Source organism: Acanthochromis polyacanthus, chromosome 5, assembly GCF_021347895.1.
Source record: "Acanthochromis polyacanthus isolate Apoly-LR-REF ecotype Palm Island chromosome 5, KAUST_Apoly_ChrSc, whole genome shotgun sequence".
NCBI classification, from domain to species: domain Eukaryota; kingdom Metazoa; phylum Chordata; class Actinopteri; family Pomacentridae; genus Acanthochromis; species Acanthochromis polyacanthus.
This window is the reverse complement of record NC_067117.1, coordinates 23,769,950-23,786,711: the sequence shown is the minus strand read 5'-3', so window position 1 is coordinate 23,786,711 and position 16,762 is coordinate 23,769,950. Positions and strand designations below refer to the sequence as shown.

General features: G+C 40.7%; 1 protein-coding gene across 1 annotated transcript; it reads left to right on the top strand.

Moving 5' to 3' along the window:
* Positions 1-796: 796 nt before the first annotated feature.
* Positions 797-16,427, top strand: si:ch211-253b8.5 (dysbindin domain-containing protein 2). Its single transcript, XM_022220497.2, has 4 exons — positions 797-1,093; positions 15,297-15,449; positions 15,549-15,692; positions 15,769-16,427. The coding sequence occupies exons 1-4, from the start codon at positions 1,051-1,053 to the stop codon at positions 16,020-16,022; spliced, it is 594 nt and encodes a 197-aa protein (XP_022076189.1). The 5' UTR covers positions 797-1,050; the 3' UTR covers positions 16,023-16,427.
* The last annotated feature ends 335 nt before the right edge of the window (positions 16,428-16,762 follow it).

Below are 16,762 nucleotides of genomic sequence, written 5' to 3'. Positions count from 1 at the left end.
TGTATTATTGTGTGAGGAACAAAATGTACCTGTTGAAAACAAAACCCGAGAAAGCCTTTAATTTTCTCAGAAACGTCACTATTATTCCAGCAATTATGGAAAAACCATCAAAATAATGACAACAGATGACAAAGCCTGTTTTCAGTACCTTGGACTCATCACTTGACCTCAATGGAGAAACTGAAGAAAATTTGTTTAAAATATTCTTAAAAAGCAAAAACAAAACATTATTCTTAGAAAATATTGCAGTGTTGGGTTTTTTTGTTATTACCTTCATTTTATTTTATGTTTTATTTTTTGCTAGAATAAACTTAAGGACAAGAAAAGAAAATCCTAAAAGATTTTTCCTTCAGATAGTTTTTTAAATTCATCTTTATATGCGTCCCAATTCAAATTATACTGTGAGGGGAGCAAAATGTTCCTTTTGAAATGAGAGCCGTTAAATTGCTCAGAAACATTATCATTATTTCAGTAATTTTCATAGGACATTTGAAATAATAACCACAAGTGATAAAGCTGAGAGTCCGTATTCAGTATTTTTGACTCATCACTTGACCCTCAGGGAGAAACTGAAGTAAGGGGATTTAAATCTGCTACCAAATAAAAAAAAATACAAAGGAAGACAGGGAATAAGAGACAGGGAGGGAGGGTATGAGGGGGAGGGAGGGGGAGTAAGAAGACAAAAATAACAAAGGCATGTCTCTCTCTCTCTCCCTCTCTCTCCTTGGTATTTTCCACTCCGTTACATAAAATCCCTCCTTCCTTCTCCCTTTCTTAATCCCTTCCTGGCTGCCTCTCAGCTCCTCCTTCCTCCCTGTCATTGGTCAGCTGCTAGTCCCCACAGAGGCACAAACTTGTTCTCATCCGAGTGGCTCAGAGTCCAGTGAGGGGGAAGTAGGGACGAGGAGGAAGGAGAAGAGCAGCCAGACCGCCAGCCACTTTGGATTGATCAGAGGAGGTGGGAGATGCTCGGCTGAACTCTGACGAGGCTGAACCGACCCAGCCATCACCTCCATCATCTCTGTGACCCGACAACTTCCCAGCAGCAACATGAGCTCCTCATCTGCCAACCTGCACAGCAAACGCCTGCCCTGTAAGTCCTTCTGAAAGTTCTCTATTGTTTGCAGAAGCTCATATTGTAGTTGAAGTTCATAATTTGGCCCATTAGCACAGTTTGTATTTGTAGGTGTAAAGGAGGACTTAAGAGAGGATGAGATTCTTCTCCTTTTTTGGTCCGTTGGAAGTGAGCAACACACACATTCTCTCATTCTATGGGCGTGTAGTGAAAGTTGAGGTAAACACAAACATTCAAACCACTTTATCGCCATTTAAGGGGACAAGAAATTCTTTTTTAATTAACAAAATCACTGCCAACAGTATATTTATGCCTTCAAATTAATGTCAAGCGAGTGAAAATAAGATTGAAATGAGTATTTTGTGATAATGTCTTTGCATTTTCTTGCCTTCTAACGAGTCCTGAAAGATATTTACAGCTCTATCGCCATGAGTAATCTATGTATATGTGTGTAAATATGTGTGTGTGTGTGTCAGATATGACGAGGAAGCCAGTGTGTCAATAAATAGCTGCCGTTGTGTTGATGTTGCCTGATGTGACCAATCTTGGTGCTGCGCCAGCCAGAAATTAGACAGGAACGTTGAATCATCACCCTGAGTAATGCTCACTAACACTAAGTGAATAGGTCACACTCTCACAGGAACACACACACACACACACACACACACACACACACACACACACACACACACACACACACACACACACACACACACACACACACACACACACACACACACACTGACACACACTCTGGGTTAGGCTTGGATTGGGGCCACCGCACAGCTCCAGACAAAGATCTCTTCTTTCTAATGGGACTGAGCCTGCAGATCTCATCAGAGTTGACTCACTGCATCGGGGTCTGCAGCCCGTCTCACAGACACACCAACCCATATAGGAGCCGGTATTGAATTAGTGATTTCATGTGGCTGAACAGGATCAGGGCTGTGACTCCAGAGAAGACTCTCCCATCTGTTGCTGTGTGCACTGCGCTCTGTCACATTCTGATTATTGTGGGACTGTGCCAGAGAGAGCCGGTGTGCTGTGGAGTGACGGACCGACCAGCTGTTGAGCTGCAGACAGAAGTTTGCCGGCTGAAGGAGCAATTGTTTCTGTTCTCGGTGTTCTCTCAGCTCAGTCCCCTTGGGCACGACCCAGATAAGAGTGAGGAGGTAGACGACGATTAATGAGCAAATTACAGGCGTAAAAATCCCTATCATCTGATGTCTGTATCTATAATTGATCACACTCTGAGGGATTCATACAGTATGAATGTCTGGTGTGTTGTTGGGCTGTCTGATCACTGGAGCTAAATTTCGGACGTGGAAGGGAAGCACACGGGATAAAACACCCCGAGGAAGGTGTGAGCTGAAGTATGTGGCTGTTCTTCTTTACCTCTCTGTTAAATACAGATGACGGTTGACAGTCACAGTTGTTTCTCTGCAGCAGCTACTTGGCATTTTTGGGGAGTTTGACAGTTTAGTATGGCAGTCAAATTCTGCAGAAGACTCCTTTCGGGCCAATGCATCAGAAAATATGCAACAAATACTTTGTTTTCTAACCAGAAACAACAATCTAGACATTTCGATCTAAAAAGAAAAACCTCGGTGAAGCTGCACGAAGCTACAGCGGAGCTTTTAACCAAAACAACATGCTAACCAAGATAAAGCCATGGGAGTGACCAGGATGGATAGGATCAGGAATGAGTACATCAGAGGGACAGCGGACAGAGAGGCCAGACTGAGAAGGTTTGGACATGTACAGAGGAGGGATGGTGAATATATCGGTAGAAAGATGCTGAACTGCCAGGCAGGTTTATCAATGCGGTGAAAGAGGACATGAAGTTAGCTGGTGTGTGAGAAGAGGATGCAGGGAAAGATAGGGTTAGATGGAAGCAGATAATTTGCTGTAGCGACCATTGAAGGGAAAAGGCAAAAGGAAAAGAAAAACCATGATAAAGCCAGCATAACTTTCTGAAGGTATCATACAGCTTTTCCCATGTTTCCTGTCTTTTTGTAACATTTAACAATTAACAGCTGGGTCTAATGGGAATTTAATTAGTTTGCAGGTGCTGATCAGTTTATTTCTGGACCGAAGTGATGAATTAACCAACAGACACTGACATCCCCAGAACCATGCATTTGTCACGGCTCTGTCATTTTAGCAACATTACCCTGATTCAGTTTTTGACTTGAAATCAAGTCGTCAGGCCTCATTCTGAGTCTGTGTCCATGTAAATGTATATATTAATAATGAATAATATCATGGATACTGAATCCTGAAAGTGGACAAAATGAATGAAAATGTAACTCTGTTGTTGTTGTCTTGCCTCATGACCTCAGCACCCAGAGGAAAATTTTTCTGCTCAAAGCTTGCTCTTCTACAGCTCAGGAGACAAATTTGAGATTCTCATGTCAGCCTCATTTTAGTTTCTATTTTGTCTAAAGGTTTCTCATACGTTTCTCCTAAAATTCACTAGGAGAAATAGGTGAGACAGGATAATTAGAGGGAGTCATACTTGAGACTTGTGGGAGATATCTTGCTAATCTCAATACAGTGTTTTTAATGTCTCCTTTATTTCTCCTTTGGAAAAGAAAATGAACAATAGTGGAGCAATATGTGAGACTCACTCACACCTCCACATGAGCACGACAGACTCAGAATCAAACCACAACCTTCTGGGTGTGAGACAGCCACTCTACCCACTGAGCTATGCCACCCTATGCATATATTAATCTGCACACACACACCTTACAAATGTTGCAACAAATAAGAAGTTGCCAGGATACAGCCTAAACATCTTGAGGCACTTATAATAATATATGGTGACGTCAATCATGTCACCCTCTCCTCCCACTTGACTGGATTTATCATTCTAAACAACACGGATCATCCACTCATAATATCATGATGGGCCTCTCTCTGGACTGCAGGACGGAGAGATATAGAAGATCTTTGTACCCACAGTGATCAGGCTGTATAATTCTATAGCAAATAGCAGATGAGCTGACAGACAAATGAATTTCCCTTTTGGGATGAATAAAGTAATCTGAATCTTTATTAATTAATTAAAAAATATCTTGTGGATTACAATAAAGTCAACATGATAGATGATTAAAAACAACTAAAACCTTGATCTGAGTCTGAGAATTCAATGAGCGCTTGTGGAGATCTCTTCATTTATTCCCTCTGAGCTTAGTATGGGATGCATGAACTGAAGCTGGGATGAGAATAGATGGAGTTCTTAGAGAGAGCTCTCTGATTTCTCTGCCTGAGATCACAAAGAGACACAAAAGTTGAGAAACTCTGAGAATTATATGAGAGCTTGTTGAGCTCTCTTCTGAAACTTTAAAGGAGACTAAACTGAGATTTAGTGCATCTTATTGCTCAGGAGAAAAAAATGAGACACAGGAGAAATAAGCCTTAGTCTCAGTTTGGTGTCACACAGATCTCAAAGTTGTCTAGGAGAAGTAAATGAAACATTTTTGAGATCTCTTTTTGAATTTTCTTTTGGGCAGTTCCAAAATTCTGGCTGAAGTCTTTTTAAGTTATACCTTGTGCCCTATGAATGGAGACTTTGTGATCCTGGAATAGAACCCTCAATCAGGATAGATGTGTCTCATCATAGGATGAAGGTGATCACTGAGTGTTTTTTTTATTGACCTGCAGTGAGCCTTCCCTCAATCAAAAAACAAAAACATTTTTAGTAGCACAACTTTTAGTACAGGTGCCTTAGGGAAGTATAAAAAATGTTTTAGTTCATCATAAATGGAGGTCATAAGAACTTCAGCAACAATAGGTTCTTTAAGGAACCATCACCCATCTGGCTCAAGTCAAATGTAAGAGTTTTGCAGCATTTCTGGGTTCCTTCTATTATAACTAATTTAAAATTTTGGTTCTGGACAGATAAACAGATTACATTTAGCAAATTTGGGGTTTGTGTAACTGAGATGTGTGTTCTGAACTGTTTTCTGATATTTTATAGACCAAATTATTAAATGATAGTGAAAACTAGATGAGCCCTCAGTAGAGGGCAGAACCACGCCCTCTGCTGGCGAAAACCCTGTCCTCCCTATACAACTGATGCAATATGTATCAATTTTGATCATCGTACGTATCTCCCTCCCTACTTGATCTGCTGACCTGTAACTCCACAGCTGAGCAGGGGACCTTAGACTGATCTTCAGTGTGAAGTTTGATTATCCTGACTTCAGCGGTTGCAGAGATATCGGAACGGACATAATCACATACATACATGCATACTTACCAGGCGTGAACTAACCGTGACGTCACCCATTGGTTTCAACGCTGAGAAAATGAAGCCCGAATTTTGCTACTTCCTGGTCGCCATTTTGGATTTTTTGGAGCCAGTGACGTAAAAAGCGTCATCAAACAGACTGGACCGGAGAGCAACTAGGGGCAGGATTGGCTGAGGACTCTCTTATCCCGCCCACATTTTACCACAAAGGCTTCTGTTGCTGTCTATCAAGTATAGCCACGCCCCCTGGCTCCACCAACTTTAATGATTTATTTAAAATTCAGTATTGATTTATTTTAAGATCGGCCACCTGATCTCTCATTTTGACCATGAAAACTAACGGGAAAAAAATCCTGAGCTGTAGAACATCAGTCTATCAAATTTTATTTTTTCCAAAAATGAATTGGGGTCTATGGAGAAAAAGCTTTTTGGAGCCAACCCTAGCAGACGGCGTGATATTGCAAGTTTTTTGACACTTCCGGGTTGGCTTCAATTCTGGAGCCAGATGCTACATCCACTATATATACAGTCTATGATACTTACCCAGCCAGATACCGCACCAAATGCAATAACCCTGCAGACCTACCTGTCGGACGTGGTTAATCTTCAGTTGCAACTCTAATTTTCTGCAATTATCTGCCATCAAAGCAAGTAACTCCAACAGAATTGATGAATCTTTAGTGCTTTTAAAAAAAACACTTAAAGTGTGTGGAAAACCATCCAGTAAATAAAGAGGCTCTTTAGATGGTCATCGCACCGTAAAGAACCACAGAGCATCTGAAGAACTATTCATGGACAAATATTTTTCTAGAGCAAAGAAAGAAGTGGAATCAAATCATAACAGCCCCAAAGTTCAGCTTTAACAGGGTCTAAATACTTCCTATAAGATTGATCACAATCATATAATTGGAACTTTCTGGCCATAACACTGTACCTTCCATTACTGCACATTAACTGCAGGCCACCCTGTCCGACTCTTAACAAACAGAGAGACTGTGTTGAGTTCAGCCAAACATTCTTATAATTCTTCCGTCTGAGATGAAAATAGCTTTAAACTTCCTTCACAAATATGAGGGAAGGCAGTGAGGCTTTTTATGGGAATAAGTGGGAGCAGTGTGAACGTGGAAGTGGCTGATGAGAACATTTAGCATGTGGTGACAGAAAGAACAGTTTTCTTCTTTGTCCTTCTTGGACAGAGACAATGTGCTCAGTTGCACTTCACTGGAAAACGTATTTGAGTGTGAAGACAGATGTAATTGTCAGTGAGGGAATTTCCTCAGCTCAGCCATGCTTCCTTATCCCTCGTCCTTCCACGTGCTTTTAACAAGTGGAGCAAACTCAATAAAGCTGTTTACTGTAAAGGCTGCGCTTAATTTGCTGATGCAGTCGGCAGAGATTTGAGCATTAGTGGTGGCTTGAATTGCTTGAGCAATAGGAAATAATCTTTTTCTGCTGTTCATTAACAGCTATTCTGGATAAGAGGATTTGTCAGTGTGAAGAAAAGCTTCCACCAGCTGTCTGGTGAAGCCTGTTGTGTTGATCAGGACTCATGAAAGCCCGCTGGTGGGTCTGTGGAGGGCAGTGGGACACGACTCTGACCTACAAACAGCCCTATTGTCAGTCTGTGAAGGAGAGGGTTAACATTGATGTCATTGTTGTCAGACGGTGCTGGCTTTGTCCCAGAAAAAACAGCCAGATTTAATATGCAAATCGGCACACACACAAGCATGCACTGAAATGTAGACCAAACAGACGAGCAACAGCTGTCATAAATAATTCACTGTCCTTGCAACTGGAGCCCAGAAAACGTCAGCCTTAGGAGATAAAACAGAGAGTGAGTGCGATCAAAAATAAGAGTGAGAAAAATAGTGTGATCTCCAAACACACTGCTCTCCATTTTATAAGTGTGACCACCTGTCTGTTCCACTTCACTCCAAGGCAGCTTCTTTCTTGAGAAATGACAGGAGGATCCAAGTAAGCAGTGCAATGTTGTTGTTTTTTAAAAAAAACTGTAGTCACTTTAATAGGAAACTGTACACTGTTCACTAAAAAATCCAGTTGAATCCGAACAGAAATTTGCATTTCCACCCAAAAGTATGGTTCAATACTACTAATTCTGATGCTATTTTTGGGGCCAAAAACAAGAATTACGAACAAAAGCTGGCTGCCAGTTTGCACAACAGTTCATAAAAGAAGAATAGCAACTTGATTTACAAAAATAAAATTACTACTGATGATTTACACTGATGTCCTGAGAGAGGAATTTTTCTTTTTATCTTTTGATTCTAAAACAGACTAAATAGACCACAGTTTGTCATACATTGCTGCCTTCGTATAAATGTTCTCAGTCCATAAAAATGCCACTTGTCTTATACTTTATTCTGCTGGTTTTAGATACTTTAGTGCAATTTTAAAAGTTAAACACAGTTGGTAGATCTCAATTTTGGATCATAAATGTTAAAAGCACATTATTTATGTTAAACGCCTGCAATTTACTGAAATTTTTGCATAATTTCAAAGAAGAAAATGTTGTAATTCACTGATACCCACAGCTCCAGGTAATGTTAATGACAGTGAATGCAGCACTTTAATCAATAACAAACTCACTGCAGTTTTACAGTGAAATGTGTCGCAGTGTAGGAGAAGTAAATGGAGAGGGAACTTTCTGATCAAGATGTGATAAAACACTCAAATGAAAACCTTCTACCTGTCGAAACGCAGCCTCCTTCATTCCACTGAGACTCCATTAATTACTGCAGAGACACCGATCCACTAATGACCAGCTGTGGACTGTTAACAGCCTGCTGCTATACTGTTAAGGTCAATGTTTCTCTGGAGGAGAAACTCTCAGTAAAAAATAACAACTAATGAGCCCGTTCAGCTTTCCCTCTCTCCACCCTGCACTTCTCTACAATCGACATCCCTTGTTTTGATTCACTTTTTATCATATTATAGATTAGATCAAACATCCACATTTGTATCCTTTCTGCAAGCGCACCTCTTCTCCCCGACCTTTCCTCCCTCTTTCTTCTTTCTTCTTGTTTCTTTTCTGTGTTTGCAGCTTCTGCAGACTCTCTCTCTTGTTGCAGTAGGGGCCCTGTCCATGTGAAACAAAATCTTTCTCCTCTGACTAGCTAAAGTTCATGCTTGATCGAAGTTTCTTTTTTGTGCTGCTTAGGCTCCGTTGAAGGTAGATGATGTGGACAGGATGCTGGTGGTGGTGGAATAAAGTTAGCAGATGGTTGAGAAACTTGCTGATGAGGTGGAGGTGAGGAGGAGGAGGGATTCATGATCAACAGTCTGGAAGAGAGAGTGACATTGAATTTAAAGAACAGGGGGCTGATTGGCTCTGAGAAGGTGGGCACATGGGTGACTGGACGGGAGTAATTCGGTTAAAATTGAGGATGAAGTGAGTTTGACAGTGTGGGAAAGAGATGAAGAGTCCATATTCACAGGGAGGAATGGAGCCAGAGCAAACACATTTCCTTATTGAATGTACACAATAACTTTAGATAACTTCACAGTGTGACTGAAAGAGACAGAAAGAAGAAAAAAAGACTAAGTAGTACTGAAAAGAACAAGAGACACCCCAATTTATCCATCCTTTAAAAAAACTGAGAAATAAATGCTGAAATAAATCTTTAAAAAGTCAAATGAAACATGTAACTGGATGAATACATTTATTGAAAATCTATATTTATGTCTTCATCACTGTGTCGGTGTGTTATAAAGACTCTAATTTGATTAAATCCTAAATAATTACAAACATTGACTTATTTGTGCACTTCTATTTGCCGTTTTATGTTTATTTATGAATTTACCATTAATGTAATATCATAAATAATTAATAAGAGCCTTACTTGATTGTTGTTTTATTCACTACAATATTTCTGAATTAATTCATTTCCATATTTATTTTTATATATAATATATTTTTGGCATTTTTTTCTATATTTATTTGTGGATGATTAAAGTGACTTTGTCATCCTTATGGAGACTCTTCTTTACACAGCAAACAAGTAAACAGCATAAGTACTTAAGAGCTTTGTTCTTCTTGCTTTTTCTTGGCAGTCTGCTACTTAAATCTAACAGAGGCTACACATGGAGCGATGTAGCACCACGGAGCCATTTAAGCAGGAATGACTTCATCCATTTGTATAAGGAAACCACTTCTCAGAAAAGGCCTCAGCTTGGTGAGACAGAATCAAACCGAGAGTCTGGCAAACTGCTCTATAATCAAAGCAGAGGAGGAAATGATGGTTCCCGCTGGGATTTCTGTTTAACTACTGTTTACTGAGGCATTTCGGCCCGGGCTGCTCCAACAACTGAAAACAACTGGATCACTTAGAGAGGCTGTTTTCTCTGCTGTGCGCCGCCCTGACCTTCCCTCCCTCTGTCACAAGGGAGTCTTGCTGTGAGCTCACGTTTTCATTTAGCACTGTGATGCGCTAATGGCAGCCTGTGGGCGACACCGAGTCCTCCGATCCCTTCATTTAGCCTCCAGATCAATGTGCTGCAGCTACTGTTTGTGCAGTCGCTGCTTTCAAAGTGGCATTTTAGAGGCCTGACTTTAAAAACATCACAAACAAAAAGCAGCATGTGACTGTAGATGCTAAATAGATACAAAGACTGACCTGATTTTCTGTCTTTATGCACTTGTGCAGTAGAAAATATGCAAGGTTTAGATGATACGATAAGTTAAAGTGAAAGCATCAGAGCACAGAATGATCCGTCACTATGTTGGGATGATGCATTGCATTGGTTGGATGCTGAGAAATGATTAGGACACAGTTTTCTTGGAAAAGCAGCCTGTTGGGAATCCTCATAATGCACACAGATATCTTTAACAATCTTAGATGACAGTTTATTGTTGGCCTTTGAAGCTAAATTAGCCTTATGGAGCAAATCAAAATCTTAGATTAGGTGTGTTCATGTTCCAGTGAATCAGAAATGACTTCCTGTAACTGGCATGGTGTCTAAGGAGTGCAGGCCAGTCCCGTTCCCTCACATCTCTGCTTTTGTCTGGCTCTGAATGGGCTCTTTCTCTCAGTGCCGCAGAGCGGAGGATCTGGGTTTGTCTTTATGTGGGGAGGCAGAGTGGCTCGCTGACATGTCCGGTCTGCTATGTCTGCCTCCATCTCTCTGTCTGTTCCAGTCATTCTGCAAGTCCAGCTGGTTCAGAGCCCTGAACTGTGACCTTCTCTTCCTCAAGTCCCAGAGGAAAGAAGGAAGGAAGGAATGGAGAAAGAAAGAGGAGGTAGAAAGGATAGGGGAGGAAGAGACTAAAGAAAGAATGAAAGACATGAAAGACAGACAGACAGAAAGATAGAAAATAAGAAAAAACAATAAAAAAGACACTAGAGACAGAAAGAAACAAAAATAATGAAAGACATTGACAGAAAGAAACAAAAAAGAAAGAGAGCAGTAATGAAAGAAAGAAAGTAAGAAAGAAAGCAATGAAGACACAAAAAGAAAGAAAGATGAGATAGGGCAGAAAAAGGAAACAAAATACCATCAAAACTGAGAGAAAGAAGACAGAAATAAAGACAGAAATGAGGGAACATCAGGTCAAACTGATGCCTGCTGGTTATTTTTGGCTCCTTCCATGCTTCTGCAGCAGAAAGGCCCTGCAGATATGTTGTGGTATGAAACTAAAGGGTCTGAGCTGTGGAGGGGCTGCAGCAGACTTGAGTTGTAATATGTCCAATCTTTCCTTCTGACTTGAAGCTTTTCCCGTGGGAGCGCTTGCACTAATCAGAGGTCACTGGGGTCGTCTGCAGTCAGGGAAGCCATATCGATCACAGTGATCCAATGGAAAAGAAAGAGCTGGATAGGGAGGCAAAATCAATGTGAGGCTATACGTCTGTTGCTAACCTTTAGCTCTCCATGGGCCTCAGCCTTTAAGTAGCAGCAATCAATGCTGTGATCTATCGGTGCTTAACTGAGCAGGAAATAAAAACAGAAGTAGAAACTTGCTTCAACCTGTAACCTGTTATTAAAAGCTTCATTTTAATCCAACACAGATATTCTATTAAACTGCTGTCTGTGCTCCTTTTGAAAGAACAGAAACTACAGTCACTCATCCAACACAAACGCAGTGTTTTGTCTGACACCGTGTCCTTACTGGTCACATTAAACAAGCTTTCATCTACACTCGTCAAACTGGCGGCTCCTGATTGTGACTGGCGTTTGGCTTCGTCAGCGCTGCTCCCTTCGCTTCCTTTAGGCTCTGAAGACAGAAACATTTGTCGTTGTGTAACAGTGAAATGAGACGAGAGCATCACAGACTCACAACCGCAGACATCCACACAAAGACAGAAACGCTGGAAAGACAAAATACAATCAAAACAATGCACGCAAGAGACCGACAGTTTGGACATACTCGACACCTCTGTGTGTCAGGAAAGAACAGTTGAACCTGAATGTGTTGCACTGACCGACTCTCACACTTCTTCACTGCATAATTAGAACTGCTAACATCACCTCTTGCTGTGGTCTGCAGGTAGTGCCACCTGTTGTCTTCTGTCTGTTTCTGAGGTGCAGGTTTTCTGCATGTCTGTACTATTATAAGAAATGCAATGCTAAACTGCTGTAAGGAAAATAGTGAGCAAATCACTGTAGTTTAAGGGTTTCTCTTTGACTTAACAAGACTTTACAAAGTCCTAGAAAACGACTGTCTTGCGGGTCATTTCAGTTTGGACTATGGACATCTATGATCCATACTGAGGGCTAAGTGGCAAAAAAGACAATATATTGAATCACAATCTTTGTCAGTATCTCCTTCTCTCTCTGGAACTCAAAATAAAGAACATGAAGTGGAAAAGCGCTGATGCTGATAGTGCTCAGTAAATAGCTGAAGCATTGCTAACAGAAGGAGACAAACTCTTTGGGTGTTTGACAAGGTTGTACAATGCTAAATAGGCTTATTAAGGCATGAAAATGTAAAGAATCTGTCAAAGCAGGTATGAACAGATAAATTTAAGAAAAAAAACAAAACACACTGATATTTTGATGATGGGTCATTCAACATTTCAGCTCCACAACACTGTGTCGATGCAGAGATTGCTACATCATGAAGCTTTGTTGGTAATTTGAGTACAGATTTTCAGTCTGCGAGGAATCCTGTCATCAAATGTTTATATACACTTATTAAGACCATGCATGTCATCTTTAATTTCTGATGACCCCTATGACTCTTAAATTTTGTTTAATTAGATTTATATATATTTTTGACTGAGTATACAATATAAATAGATATAATAAATCTATGAAACAAGCAAACTGCATGATTGTTTTGTTTTTGTGACAAAGACGCTTAAGTTCAATTGATGCCATCATAGAAATATCAGAGTTATAGGCGTCTTCAGAAACTCAAGACTGCCATAATATACATGGTCTTTTTTCAGTGTATGTAAACTTTTGTTCATGGTGAATGTGTATATCTGGGTTCTGTGGACACACACATGATATATGAACACAGGTGAGTCAGCAGGAAGCTGAGGTTTGGACTGTCATCGTCATCTCCTCCCTCCAAAGCCTTCAGTGTCTGGACCCTGGAGGCATCTGTCAAACCAGCAGAGAAGAGCAGCAGTGACAGGTTCATGTCGTATCACCACCACAGACATGACTCATGTCGAACGCTGCGCTGATGCAGCACTGCAAAGAAGGCGACCTGTTGCGGCTTTTAGGCCAACTCTGCAGTTTTTCCACAGCGATGGCAGATTTTGCAGCAGTTATCAAGGATTTTACACTTCATTATGAGACAAATGAAAAGACAAAGGTCGTCTCCTCATACTGTCAGACACAACTGATATTTTCCCTTTCGTAATCCAGGTGAACATCACGAGCTGAAAGACTTTCTGTTCTCCACCACTCACTGGTTTATTTATAGAGCTGCTGTGACTGCTGCTCTTAACACAGACCAGATAATCTTCACATCATTCCCAGTTTAGACATGCCTTCAAAGCCTCATCCAATTAGTTCACTCTGTGCCTGCAGCTTATAATAACTGTTGGAAACCCAGACACGGCTCTAATGACGGAGCAACATATGGATTCTAACTCGAAGGAGACACTGACGATAACATTTGACAGTGTATTTATAAGAGTATGTGCTGAAATGTGCTCCATAGGAGGATCTGCGTTTCAACCAGGTTTGATTTCTGACCAACAAAGAACATAGAAGAACAATCTCAGATATGCGTGAGCAGAATCATTTCAGGCTAAACTTGCTGTTTGCTGCATATTTAGTTTGGTATTGATTTAGGGTAATTCAAAATGTTGAATTAATTGCATCTGTGTATGCATTTTTTCATGTAAGAACTTCTGAGAGGTCCCTAATTGTCTCTTCAGGCACATTTTAAGTACGCTTTCCTTCAGCCATAGACTCCCCTCTCCTCTAGGTTTTACAGTCGCTCTCTGCTGCAGTTCAAAAATTCCAACTTGCTCATGCTGGAGTTGGACTCAGCTTTTTAATGGTGGTGGTGATGAGGGGGAAAATGGGATCGCATGGTATCTCAAACCAAATTACCTTCATAAGAGAACTGACGGCTCCCCTTTGCACTGCAACGTTTAGATGGATGAGCACTGATTTAGTCAAAGTACAGAGTGCTACAGTGTGATGGTCGGGGGCAGTTTTGCTCTAAGTAAAGCAACAGTCTGTGTTTTATGAAAGAAAAAGCATGAAGTCAGTAACTTAGAATCCACAGGAATGGAAGTCCAATGGAAACAATTGTTAAAATGTCTACAATATGTTTCTGTCATTATGATACATGTGATTTTTAAAAAAAATGTTTTCTTGCCCTGTACCTTTACAACAGGTCAACACTCGACAGTTTCAGCAGTCAGAAAGATAGCCACCTTTTTTTTTTTTTTTTTTTTTACATCTCACCTACAGCTTAATGTCTCCCTCTTCTGGTTATCAGTGTATAGCCCCCATGTGCCTTTAAGGGGATCTGAAACTACATATTGTACAACATCGGATGATTGAACTGACCTCCACGGTGGCAATACTAGTCGCTGATGTTGATGTTGCCTTGTGGCCTTAAAACATCAGGTCAGATCTGTCAATCATAAGCAAAATATTGCCTTCACACCTGACCTGTGGGCCGTTTTACACCATTTGCAAAGGCCACAGAATCAGTCTGTCGGGTACTGTTCTGTATTTATAAACTGTTCTTAGAATCTGCACTTGTACTTTAGGGACGGTGCAATACTCTGGACATTTGTTTCTGTTGTAATAAGGTAGACGAGCTGCTGTTGTCCTTTGCGAATGTATGTGTTTTTCTCTTCTTTTCATCAGATGTGAGCCCAAGACAAATTTCCCCAAGGGGACAATAAAGTTGATCCTTATCCTTATCCTTATCCTTAGAATCACACCTGACACCTCAGTGCTCCCACTATTCCTTAAAACAGTTTGTTGCATCTGTTTATCTGACAGTGACTCAATACTGTTCAAAATGGATCCCCCTGATTTGCTTTAGTGCATTTTCAAATATAAAAAAAACTATTCAAACTATGACTTGAGTGAATACTTGCTGGGCATTCATTTTTCCCTGCATACCTTGATAATTTCACACTTTGAATTCAATATTTAATTAAAATTCAATATCAATTCATCCACCTTTCTGTGTTGTAACAGTCCAGAGATGAAACTAAACCTTGACGTTGAGACCACATACAATTTTTTTGAAGCTTGAAAAGAAGAAAAGGTTCAGCAGATTAAAGAAATCTATACATTCAAAGGATGATCACAGTCTAATAATGAAAGAAATGGTTGAATAAAATTTCATTAACAGCTTTTGTGTAATTTCCCTTAGTTACAGAAGGGGGACATAACAGTTCCACATCATAAGTCAAAAAAGATGTGCAAGTAATTTGCAGGACTCTATGCAACATATTCAATGAACAAACGTGGCCTTGTGGGTCTGTGTCTAACTTCCTTTCTTTATTTTGTGGTTGCCAGCGGAGACAGAGCGTGGCCAGAGGCTGCCAGATGTGGACGCAGCGCAACAGCTCAAGCTAAGAGAGAGACAACGTTTCTTTGAGGAAGTCTTCCAACACGATGTGGATGTCTACCTGTCCTCTGCACACCTTTGCATCAGAGATTACAAGAGACGTAAGTTTACCTTGCAGAATTTCTATGACCATGTTCCTATGCAAAAGTACATAAGTACAAAGTACAAAAGTAGGGTCAATGCCTTGCTTCTCTTTGCAGCTCCTATTGGCAGCATCTCCTCTATGGAGGTGAACGTGGACCTGCTGGACCAGATGGAGCTCATTGACATCTCTGACCAGGAGGGTTTGGATGTTTTCTTCAGCTCTGTTGGAGAAGAAGGAGTTCTGACTTCTCCACTGCCAGGTATAGAAGAAGTAGAATACACAATAGATGCAACAGCACGACTGCGTCTCTAACAACATTTTTGTGTGACTTGCAGTTCAAGGAAACAACAACAACGAGGAAGCCATCAGTAATGGACTCTTTCGACACGTCCTTGAGAGTCTTGACGCCAAGTCCCGCATCTCCTCCACATCTTCAGACTCCTCCTCCGACAGCCAGACCCCCAATGCCAACGGAGGAGACACGCCTGTGGTCGGATCAGACGATGAGGAAGCAAACACGAGCACAATGAAGAGGAGAGTCGTGTCCCCAGAGAGAGAGGAGGTGAAGACCCAGAATCCATCTTCATAGATTGTACCTCAGTCTGGGGTGAAGAAGGGACTCTGGGATAAGAGCTACCAAAAGACTTCCACAAACCAGCTATTTTCACAGCTTTCAACCTCTCCCTGTTGATTTATGAATCGTGAAGAGCGTGTGGGGCCATGAAATGTAAAAATGGAGAATTCCTTTCAATTTTCCATTCCTGTTTTGGCATGTTTTGAAGGACAATGTTTGATCCCCTGTTTTTGACCTCACTCAACTTGTAGCTGGTGGAGACATTGTTTTGTACAGTACTAACACAACCCAGAACAGTAAAGCAATAACTCAAACAAAAGGAATTACACAAAGTGTGTCTTGGTTTGTGGGTACTTAATGTACTGTTTTATTTGGGGGGGTTTCTTTGCTTTTACAATAAAGAATAAAATCAAATGTTTTCATGTGTTAAAGCAGAATCAACAAAACAATTTCTGGTTATTTCAGATTGCTTGGGTGAATGTAAACAAGTGTTCAGATGTTTCTAGACAGCAATTAAAAATGTTGCTTTGGGGAATGTCAGAGGACGCTGCAACCAGAATCCACATGGGCGGCCTCAGAAAAGTCACGCACAATGTAAAGTCCGTATAATGTTGGTTAAATCACAAGAATTAAACACTGAAAAAACTGAAAAGGTAGTATCTGCCTGTCAATCCTTTTGAAAGAGTGATCACTGTTTGGCAAATACTGCACAATATGGGTCAGGAGTCACTACAAAGCAGTGTATCAAAAAGCCG

Bases quoted from the DNA above. Each gene is read 5' to 3' on its own strand.
- si:ch211-253b8.5 (XM_022220497.2), top strand. From the start codon at position 1,051: ATGAGCTCCTCATCTGCCAACCTGCACAGCAAACGCCTGCCCT. The intron at 1,094-15,296 runs GTAAGTCCTTCT...TGTGGTTGCCAG, and splicing joins GCACAGCAAACGCCTGCCCT to CGGAGACAGAGCGTGGCCAG. The intron at 15,450-15,548 runs GTAAGTTTACCT...TTCTCTTTGCAG, and splicing joins CATCAGAGATTACAAGAGAC to CTCCTATTGGCAGCATCTCC.